General features: G+C 46.2%; 1 protein-coding gene across 1 annotated transcript; it reads right to left on the minus strand.

Annotated features, from left to right (window-relative positions):
- Window positions 1-1,465: 1,465 nt before the first annotated feature.
- On the minus strand, window positions 1,466-9,662 carry LOC143435498 (endogenous retrovirus group K member 9 Env polyprotein-like). The gene is made up of 3 exons (XM_076918383.1): window positions 9,479-9,662; window positions 8,866-9,043; window positions 1,466-4,133 (listed from the first exon to the last, which is right to left on the minus strand). The coding sequence occupies exon 3, from the start codon at window positions 3,489-3,491 to the stop codon at window positions 2,328-2,330; it is 1,164 nt and encodes a 387-aa protein (XP_076774498.1). The 5' UTR covers window positions 3,492-4,133; window positions 8,866-9,043; window positions 9,479-9,662; the 3' UTR covers window positions 1,466-2,327.
- Between the last annotated feature and the right edge of the window lie 1,818 nt (window positions 9,663-11,480).

Raw genomic sequence — 11,480 nt, forward strand, 5'->3', positions numbered from 1 at the left:
GCCACTATTGGAAGGGATACAAATTGCTACTCCTACAGTGACCCACCTTAACGATATTTCTCACTTTTCTCATCAAAAGCAATATCCCTATAAACCTAAAACTAGAGTGAGTTGTTATTTATTAGCTTACTAAAATGATAGACTATTAATTAAATGTGTCAGAAGCCAGGGTCCCAGCTCCCTACCTACCTTACCTCCTTGCCTCTCTCAAACCTCTCCCAACTACACTCCCTAACAGCCATATCCTGCTTGGTGACCACAAGATTCAGCTTGGTAGCTATAGAATGTTCCTTGGACAGTGTACCGTGTCTTCTGAGAAATACAGTTAGACTGCACATTGTTCCAGGGCACAGGCCAAGAAGATTCTGTACTTTCCCACCACCTGGACCCCTTTACTCCTCCCTTTAAGAATTGTAGTATAAAAATGCGCTTTGTGCTTCAATTCACAGCTCTTGACAAGCAATTGCTTCCTTGAGTCCTTTCTCTCTCTCTCCCATTCTTCTTTCAGGTTGCGGTCCTCCTGGTGCCCACGAATAACTAGGACCTGCAGGTTGGGTCAGGTGGCACCCAAACGTGGGGCTCAAGGCATGGACCCCTCCAGATGGACCCCCATTGAAACTTGCGCACTACATCAAGATTGAGTGAGACAGCATTCCTCACCTGTCGTCCTCGGGTAAGTTTCATTTTCATTCTGTCTCATAAGAATGAGTCATTCTCTGTCGAAGGAGGCTTCCTTTATAAAGGACCTCAAACATGCACTCAGAGAAAGAGGAATAAGGGTTAAAAAAGATCTCATAAGTTTCTTTGTGTTTATTGATGAGAAGTGTCCTTGGTTTATGATTGATGGTCCTACCATCCATCCCAGGAAGTGGCAGAAGGCAGGTCATGAATTAAATGAGAAAATTAAAAGTGAAGACGATGCTACTGTTACTGCGACAATTTTCTCTTTTGGGGGTATTATTAGGGATATTATTGAGGATGCAGATAAAGATACAGGGAAACGACAACTTTTGTCTGTTGCTAAATACTGCTTGTCACAGTCTCGGTCTAATTCTGCCTGCCCATCTCGTCAACCCTCTCGGCCTCCGTCTCAAGCTTCCGTTTCTTTCACTCTTATAGATATTCCTCCTGATCAGGTCACCCCTCCTTCTGATCCACCTTGCCTCTATCCAGATTTGACTTCTCTCTCCTCTCCCCAGATTTCTCAGCCTCCACCTTATGATTCTTCAGCCGTTTCCGACTCACAGTCTCCCTCCTCCACTCACCTTTGCAACCCTGTCCTTAAAAAATCTGCTTCCCTCTGTCCCCCCTGCCTTGCTGCTAAGCTTCATTCCTCCTCTCCTCTGCCACTCCCTCAGCCAACAGTTTCGGCTGCCACCACTGCCGCCGATCAAGGCTCCACTCTAACCCGAGGGAGCGTCTCGCCAGCAAGAATGCACGCAGGCACCGGATCCTTCTGCAGCAAGCGTTTATTGTATCATGAAAAGGTAGACAAAAAACTCCAAATGGTGCCTGCTTAAATAGCCCTTAAAGCAGCGTGTACATACTTGATTGGCTGCTTGCTTGTTACTCATATAATGCCCTAGGGTTGGGCCGTAGAGTTTGGCGCACTCCTAGCCCTTGCGCATGTGCACGGAACCTATCCACCAAAATCATCAGTGAATGTGAGCACCATCCTGTAATAGCAATTATTCATAAGCCCGGGCAAAGCTCTCTACAGCCCGCCCACCCGGAGCTTCCTGGGCTAGGAGGCAGCACGAGGCCTTGGCTGCTGCATCCGGCTCCTGCGCGCCCCGCTTCTGTGCGCTCTGCTCCTGTGCACTCGGCTCTCTACATCTCCCCCTTTTTGTTTTATTAATTGAGTAGGGTGAATCAGTTATATCTGAGTGCAACTGTACAGTGAGGGAAAAACAGAGGCCTGATCCCCTGTGCAAATGGAGATATTGTAATGGGTTTCTTCTCTTGTAGTCACACAATGAGTAATACTCCCCATACCCATCCCAATGCCTTTTGTCAGGGAAAGGAGGCCTCTTCTCCATGACACCCGGCGGCCATCCGAGTGCATAGAGGGGGCTATGGCATCAAACCTTTGTGCAATCATGCATGTTTTCGGGAAATCTATCCACGTCCGTGGAACATTCCTTGTCGAGTGCTCACTCGACAACCTCAACTGGTAATATGGCACTCTTCAAGGGCTCATGTTAGAGGCCCAGTAAAAGCCAGGAACACCTATCCTAGTGCAATGAGGTGAAGCCTCGATGGGGTGTAAAGGCTGTTCGTGGCTAAGTAATAAAGGCAACTTTTCACTGCTACTTGGAGATATAGATTCAGTTTTTCCTCAGCCTAGATAACCACACTGCTGGATTAGCTCCCTGTTCCATGGCTAAAAGAGCCTGGGAAATGAGGGCCTTGTCATGTTTTTGTTGAGCTTTGAGCTTACAGACCAACCAGAGCATGAACACTAAACCACAGCATAGGGCTACACCAAACAGGCCTACCCCCACCCACTCCTTAAAGAAGGAAAAGGCCGAAGAGATCCAGGAGGAAAATCCTTCAGTCAGTGACAGGTCAACTTGTGTTGCATTGATGTTCACAATCGCTGCTCTCAATGACTCCATGGTTTCCACAAATCCTTTGGACCAGTTTCCTATAAGATATAGAGACAATTTTCTAGATAAATTGGCAGCTCGAGTAAGATTTTCATACTGTGCGCTAGTAATGCAAACTCCTCCAAGCTTTCTTTCACATCCCAATTGGGCCAATTGAAAGAGGATGTCTAATCTCTCTTCCACTAAATCAAGGCGCTGGTTAACAACCATCAGCCCGCCTTTTAACTGGGCTGTAGCAGATGCATGGGTATTCATAGCCTCTGTAACTGTAGCTGATAACTGGTTGAGTGTTGTACTTGTTTGTACTGTTGTGGCCATGGCAAATCCAGCAGCGGTCGCAGCAGCAGCTGCAAGAGATATAGCCGTTACAATGGCTGCAGTAACTCCAAAGTCTATTTTCTGTTGAAATAAGGACAAGGTAGAGGGGGTCTCCACTGGAATTGGAATCCATCGTGGGACTCTAGCAACCATGGCCCAGGACGCCCGTTGGGTATCCCAGCACGGAGACATTTCACAAGTCTCATTGGTGCAGTCTATAAATGAATTATTTGAAAGAATAAACAAGAAAGGGGGATAAACACTGACAGGGATAGGTAAAAAATCTGTCTGATTAATCAGGGTTTTATTCACTCCGGTGACCAACTGAGTTTCATCTGTTAATTGTGGAGCCTGATCACCTTCCTGCTTCACCATGGTTTCATTAATAACTTCCATAATGGATGTCCTTCCAGCTGCCCCACCTTGAAGAAATACTAGGGGGTTAAGAGCAGTACAACTACTATTAATTCCACAGAGTAACCATTTGTGAAAAGGGTTCATTTTATGGCCCTGTAAAAAAGGGCCTTTTCTCATTACCGTATCAGCTTTGGGGTCCAACATCATGTTGGGTGAGAAAGAGAAAGTCCTATGGGTATCTGCCCATCATGTTATATGGAACTGACATTCAGACCAGGGCAGAATTCCACCCTCATCTTCTACGCTACAAAGAGGGGAGACTTTGGGTTGACAGGGGTGCTCCCCATCTGAGAAGTTGGGTGGTAAAAATGTCCCGTTTAGCCAAACAGCTGGTTGCCAAAAGGATTGTGAGAACTCAGTATGGTTATTGTTTCTCTTAATTGTCATTTTCACCCATCCTCTCTTATCATAAAACTACCCCAAAGCCCTCCTCGAGAGAGGTATACAGTCTCTGTCCTCAGTTGTTTGAAAACAAAGAGAGCCTCATTCTGGCAAGGAGCGAGTCTCACCTAATGGGGCCCTTGTAGGGTCATATGGCAAACAGGGCAGATCTAGAGTCTTATTTGTTGTAAGATTTTAAGAAAAACTGCTGCATCATGTCTGACCAGCATAGGTTTTGGAAAGGCAGATAGAATAGCCCAACGATATTCTCCCCATATACTAGGAACCCAATTTTGGAGAATCATCGTGAGAACTGGAATTAACTTCCAAGGAATCCATCGATTCATTTCCAGGTGTTAGAATCTTTCTCGTCAATCTTTCAAGTAACCAGAACGGGTTATCTTCCTCCTGTGGAAAAACACAAACAGCTCCCCTGGATCTTATTAAGATAGGATCCAGGCCTTTCCATTGACCAGTCAAGACATCTTTCCATTTGACCATCTCCTTTGGCCTGTCAGGCTCTAAATAATGACAGTCAGCCGCCTTATGGCTCTGACTGTCCAGATTTAGAAAATTAAGAGTAAAGAGTGCTATAGAGATGGTTACTCCTGGTACTGAGGGTAGAGCCTCCTCTACTCCCCCTTTCTGTCTTATTAAATAAGACTTATTAAATAAGACAATGAGCCCGTTCTGTAATGCCTTGTCAGATGGGTCACCCCCATTTGGCGACAGAATTGTCCAAACTTTTGAGAAGTGTAAGTTGTTCCATTGTCAGTTTTAAGGATTTTATGCTTTCCCCAGGCACTCCATGCCTCAAGACAATGTTGAATAACATGGGCCACTTTTTCTCCGGCTAATGGAGAAGCAAATATAATTCCAGAACAAGTATCAGTGGAAACATGTGGATATTGTAATTTGCCAAAGGATGGCTTGTGAGTAACATCCATTTGCCAAATCTGTAGTGGCCGGATCCCTCGAGGGTTAATTCCAACATGAGGCACAGGTAAGAATTGACAGCAATTTTGACATTGAGTCACTATATCTCTAGCTTCTTTTCTAGTTATGTCAAATCAACGACATAAAGTCTCAGCTGTCACATGAAATCTTTTATGAAAGTCTTTAGCCAAATCCAATTTTGGTGAAAGGGCAATCGTAATCAACTTTGTGGCTCGATCTGCCAGGTCATTTCCACGGGACATGGGTCCCGGTAGGTCTGAGTGAGCCCTAATATGTGTAATAAAAACAGGGAATCTTCTATTAACCAAGGTAAGCTGAATCTTTTGTAAAACTTCTACAAGTCTACAGGATGTCTTGATTAACCCAGCTACTTCTAATGCCTTTACTGCATTAACCACATAGAAGGAATCTGAAACAATATTTAAGGGACCTGGAAAAATTTCCAGAACCTCTGACACCACTAAACATTCCACAATTTGAGGTGAGGTTTCATGATATTGTTTGGATGTGACTTTGTTATTAACCATATAAGCACCCACTCCTGTTTTTGACCCGTCTGTATAAACTACCATTCCAACTATGAGTGGTTCCTGAGATACAATGCGTGGAAATACAATAGCTTGAGTTAAGGTAAATTGCAAAATGGGATGTTTGGGATAGTGATTATCTATCTGACCATTAAAGGAAGTGACCAACACCGCCCAAACATCAGAGGTAGCAGTTAATATTTGGACTTGATGGGCAGTACAAGGCACTATTAAAACCCTAGGTTCCCTTCCAAAATGGGTAATGGCTGCTTTTAGCCCACGAAGAGCAAGCTGAGCAACTGCATCTGGATACCATTCAATAATCTTTGCAGGAGAAGCATTGGGATGAACCCATATCAAGGGCCCTTCCTGCCATAACACAGCAGTTGGTAAGTATCTAGTTTTAAAAACACATAAGTCAAAGGCTGTGGTTTCATCTATGCGTTTTAGCTAGGCATCTTGTAAGGCATTTTCTACCACTTGTAGGGCACGGCTTGCAGCTGGTGTTAAGGCTCTTGGCGAGGAAATATGAGCATCCTCTTCCAAAATATCAAACAAAGGTTTTAATTCAGCAGAGGGAATTTTCAGGAATGGTCTCAACCAATTTATATCACCTAATAATTTTTGAAAATCATTCAAAGTGTGCAAATGGTCTCTGCAAAACTCTAATTTCTGAGGAACTATTTTTTCTGGGTAAGAATTGTTTCTAGAAAGGAGCCAATTTCTGAAATTTGAACTTTCTCAGTAGCAATATGCAGGGCCCACTGTCCCAGGGTTTTTAGTAGTAAAGGGTATGAGGTTTGTAAAATAACTAATTCCTTATGACACATAAGAATGTCATCCATATAGTGGGCCAACAACAAAGAGGGAAATTGTTTCCTAATTGGCTCAAGGGCCATTTGTACATACAGCTGACATATGGTGGGGCTATTGGACATGCCTTAAGGCAAAACTTTCCACTGATATCTTTTGTCTGGTTCAAGGTGATTAACAGCAGGTAAGGTAAATGCAAATCTTTACCTATCTTGCGAGCATAAAGGAATGGAGAAAAAACAATCTTTAATGTCTATAATAATAATCCTCCACTGCTTAGGTAAAGCAGAAAGTAAAGGTAGGCCTCGTTGTACAGAGCCAAATAGCACATCTGCGCATTAATGGCTCTCAAATCATGGAGAAGTCTCCATTTCCCTGATTTCTTTTTTATGACAAAAATAGGTGTATTCCAAGGAGAGGTAGAAGGCTCTAAATGACCAAGCTGTACTTGTTCTTTAATTAACCTTGTAGCAGCTTCCAACTTCTCAGAGGATAGGGGCCATTGAGAAACCCACACGGCCTCCTCCGTAAGCCAGGGTATGGGCATGGAACCTTCAATGGCAACTAGGGAAAACCCAAACCTTGTCTTCCTATATTATTCTCTTGTGAGATTGGGCTTAACCTTCCTTGTTCTTTTCTGCCAAGGCCTTTTCCTTCCTTATATCCCATCTTTTTCATAATATCGATAGCTTGTTGAGAGTACTCATTAGTTAATATTAATCCTAGGTCTTGTAAGATGTCTCTTCCCCAGAGATTAACAGGGAGAGGAAGCACATAAGGTATAAAGCTTCCTGTTTGACCTTCTGGTGCCTGCCAAGTCAATGAGCGTGGACTGACTGCAGGGCTGGCTTCATATCCCAACCCTTATAAGGAGTGGGATGATTGTGTAACAGGCCACGCCTTAGGCCACCAGTTGGAGGAAATAATACTTCTGTCAGCTCCTGTGTCCAAAATTCCGATAAAGTTTTTTCCCTATATCATTAATTGTAAGGTGTGTCTAGTTTTAAGGTACTACCAAGTGAGCAAAATCAGTCCCTGAAGAACCAAGTCCCTTGGCGCCTCTAGGCACCCCGGTAAATGGGAAACAATTATGTAAATTTTGAAAAACAACCAATTGAGCAATCCTATCTCTGGGAGAGATAGAAAATATGCCTTGTGGACAAGAACAGAGAACTTGAAGTTCCCCAGTCTTGGTCTATCACAACAGGATGAACTACAAACCCTTTCAAGGTAAGAGAGGAGCAACCTAGAATGAGGCCAACACTTTCCTCAGGCAGGGGGCCTTTAAAGTGGTTTAACTCGCTCCAGGTCAACAAAAATCCTGCCTGCTGTTTCTGTCATCCTAGCCACAAAGTCTGAGAATGGCTCTTGGGGGGTCTTGAAATATTTTTGTTAGGTATCCCCCAGACTCCCCTTTCTTAGGAAGCGCTTTCTATGCCTTAATAGCAGCAGCCAAAATCTGGGTATATGCCCCCCAATCATAATTGGTTTGGTTATTAACAAACTGTCCTTGTCCTGTTAACAGTTCAAACGTCCACTCTCTTTGATTGCCTTCAGCATTGGCGTTGGTCCTTGCCTATATTTGAGAAGCATCATGCCATAAGGCTTTCCATTCCATGTACTGTCCCATACTAGGGAGAGCAGCTTTTACTGTATTTTGCCAATCATTCGGAGTCATAGCCATAGTGGCAAGCCTCTCAAGCTGCATGACTGTAAAATTAGCATCAACTCCATATCTGTTAACTGATTCAGCAAGTTCCTTAATAGGGGCATATTCTACCGGTGCATGGATGCGACCTCCTTCTGCAATCTCAAACACTGGAAAGGCCTGTAATAACTTTCTTTTGTCCCCCTTCGACAGGAAGGAATCCCAGCAGCGCTTCTCTGCATAAGGCGGTGGGGCACTGGGGACAATAGGTCAGAAGTGAGCAACGGGCTGAGAAGCCATGTGGCTCCTATTTCCTGTTTTCTTTTGCTCTCAAGTTTGCAGCGGTGGCTGCTTATCTGGATGATATCTTTCCTCCTGATAGCAGGCTGCCTGTTCATCTGAGACTTCCTCCTCAGAGGGGCTTAGTTCTTCTGACTCAGAGCTATCAATCCCCAAGGCTTCCAGTTCCTGTACCGGATAAAGGGATTTCCTTTCTGGAGCCTTGGCTCCCTCCCCACATTTCTCTCCCAGGGTTTTCTTCCCCTTATCTTTCTCCTCAGCGGACTGGGCGTCTTTGGAAGGGCCTCTTTTCTTCGGTATACCTTTCCTTTTTTCTTTGCTAGCTTTCATCCTTTTACCTCACTCTGCTTCTGACATGCTATCCTGTAATTCTTTCAGCACTCCCTGGCCTGTCCCTATAGCCGGAAGACATCTCTCTTCCTGTAGACATGACCTCACAAGCTTCCACAGCGGTCTGGTTCAAGGCTTTAATTTCTCATTCTGCTGTTTTCTAATTAAGTCACCCTCCAGTTTGTCCCAGGAAGTGAGTGTCAGCGACCCTGAGCATATATACCAGGATGCAATGCGGTCCACTTCCTTCACAAACCTCTCCAATGTTTTTGTAGGGACTTTTAATTCATGCTGTCACAAGAGCGATTGAAGCGCTGTAATCACAGAATGTGAAGTTCCCATGTTGCTCTCTTATCTACAAGAGAAGCTGACACACAGGGAGGGGCCCCTCGGCTTATATACGTCCATCTAAACATGCCCCACGGCGGCAAGTCCCTTTCAACAAGAATATTTGTGGAAGCAAAATGAAACCAAAAGGAAGAGTATGAGTGCTACTAGCACAATAGCAAAAGCTTCAAGGGCTCCTGCCAGCTGAAGAGAGAGATGCATGCCTCTCAGAGCTTACCTTGTCCTGCAGTTCTGAATCCGCTCTGCGATTACGGAGGGTCCCCTCTGCGGCGCGGCGGGGATGGTGAGGCTTCCCCAGCATCCAGGCTTCCCGGGTTTCGGCACCAGCTCTAACCCGTGGGAGCGTCTCGCCAGCAAGAACACACGCGGGTACCGGATCCTACTGCAGCAAGTGTCTATTGTATCAAGAAGAGGTACACAAAAAAACCCAAATGGTGCCCGCTTAAATAGCCCTTAAAGCGGTGTGTACATACTTGATTGGCTGCTTGCTCGTTACTCATATAATGCCCTGGGGTTGGGCCGTAGAGTTTGGCGCACTCCTAGCCCTTGCCCATGGGCACGGAACCTATCCACCAAAATCATTAGCGAATGTGAGAGCCATCCTGTAATAAGGATTAGATTATTCGTAAGCCCGGGCACGGCTCTCTACAACCTGCCCACCCGGAGCTTCCTGGGCTAGGAGGCAGCACGAGGCCTTGCTGCGTCCAGCTCCTGCGCACCTGGCTCCTGTGTGCTCCGCTCCTGTGTGCTCGGCTCTCTACACTCCACAGCTTTCAAAATTATGACTGGCCTCTCCTCACAGCACCTTCTGCTCCCCTTCCCATGCTCACCTTTCTGACATTTCCTGCCACTTTGCCTCTCTTTCTGATATGTAGGACCTCCTCTCTTCTCAGGTTTGTGAGCTGACAAATATTCTCCACCTCCAAAAACAAGTTTTGAGTCTCTCAGTCCTTGCTCTTCCTCTGCCACGCCTCAAGATTCCCTCCACCTAGCCTTTCCTGTCATCCGATCTCAGGTTCCTCCCTCTCAGACACCCGCAGCTTTTGATTCTGAGTCTCGGCAGACTCCACAGCCTCCCCCCCCCACCCCCCCCCCCCGTGCTTGGCGCCCTCCTTCTTCCGCACCTGCCGTGCCTGCTCCCTCTACTCGTTCCTCTCCCAAGCCTTCTCGAACACCCCACCCCCAGCCCAAGACTGAGGCAGATTCCTCTGAGGACGAGCCCAATTCAGAAACTGAAAATGAAAGCGATAATGAGGACTCTACAAGTGACCCCACAGTTTTCAAAAAGCTCCATTTTAAACATCTTGAAAAGTTAAATTCGGCCGTTAGAAATTATGGCCCCAGTGCTTCCTTCACTCTCTCCCTCCTTGAGAGTCTCAGTGGAGGCAGATTCTAACTACCAATGAATGGCTTACTGTTGCCCAATCCATCCTGATTCGGGGACAGTCCCTTTCTTGGCAGGCTGATTGGGCTGATCGTTGCAGGTCTCAGGCCCAAGCCAATCTTTCGAGCACACACCCGCCCTCGAACAAATGGACACTTGATAAACTCCTAGGTTGAGGGAAATATGCCTCTAACCAAATGCAACAAAAATTTTCTCTGGGTCTCTTAGCTCAGTCCTCTTCAGCAGCCATGAGCGCCTGGAGAGCCATTCCCATGAAAGGCTCTGTTCTTTCTCCCTTGACTAAGATCACTCAGGGTAATCAAGAAGAGTTTTCAGAGTTTGTTGCTCACTTCCTGGAGGCAGCTGAGAGGTCCTTGGGACCTGGTCAGGGAGAGAATAAACTTCTCCAACAGCTTGCTTATGAGAATGCTAATTCTGCTTGTAGGGCTGCCCTACAAGGAAAATATAAAAATAAAGATTTATATGAGATGATCCGTATCTGCAAGGATGTATATCCCTTTGCCCAGAAGGTCTCACAAGTCATTAATCTGGCTGTAGGAGCAGCCACTAGTGGTGGGGCAACTGGATCAACCTGTTTCAGATGTGGTCAACTGGGTCATTTTGGTAAACAGTGCCCTCAGGGTAGACCCATGGCTCAGCCTCCCCCTCAACTGAGGGGAGAGCATTCCACTCCAATGACCCCTTGCTCTGGCTGCAAGTGAGGCAAACACTGGGCTAATACCTCCCGTTCCAAAACTGATATTCTCAGCAACCCCCTCCCTCCCCTTCAGGGATATGGGATGTGGGGCCAGCCTTGGACCCCTCAACCAGTCTCCTTCCTGACAGCCTCAGGGAATAGCCAGGCAGGGCCACACCAAACCCTCCATCAACAGCTCCCAAACTAGCCTCAGCCCTCCATAGTGCTACCCCAGGGAGTGCAGTATTGGACCTCTGTGCCTCCTCCAAAACAATATTAGAAGCTGGAGGAGGAGTTCAGATAATCCCTACTGGTGTGTTTGGGCCCTCCCCATCCCAGACTTACTATCTTATCTTGGGCAGAGCGTCTGCCACACTCCAAGGCATTACCATCTTCCCTTTAATCGTTGATAGCGATTACTCTGGAGAAATTAAAGTGTTGGCCATTAGGTTGGCCACTAGCACCAGAGTGCCCCTTCACATTCATTGGGGACAGCACCTTACATGGGCTCTCTCCCTTCTGCTGGACACCTCAACACCTTCCTTGGGCCCATCCTGGGGTGCTTCCACCCCAGGGTCCTCTGATGTCTATTGGGTCCAAAGACTCTCACAAGAACGCCCACAGCTAAAACTTAAATTCAAAACTTAAATTCAATGGCAAAACTTTTGAGTGTTGCGCGCACCTCCCACCTCCCGTGTCCCCTCCGCCCATGGAAGAGAAACACGAGAGGCAGAATTCGGGTATCACCACA

The sequence above is a fragment of the Arvicanthis niloticus genome, chromosome X, assembly GCF_011762505.2.
Source record: "Arvicanthis niloticus isolate mArvNil1 chromosome X, mArvNil1.pat.X, whole genome shotgun sequence".
Lineage (NCBI taxonomy): Eukaryota > Metazoa > Chordata > Mammalia > Rodentia > Muridae > Arvicanthis > Arvicanthis niloticus.

Coding starts and splice junctions, on each gene's coding strand:
- LOC143435498 (XM_076918383.1), bottom strand. CDS start 3,491: ATGATGTTGGACCCCAAAGCTGATACGGTAATGAGAAAAGGCCCTTTT.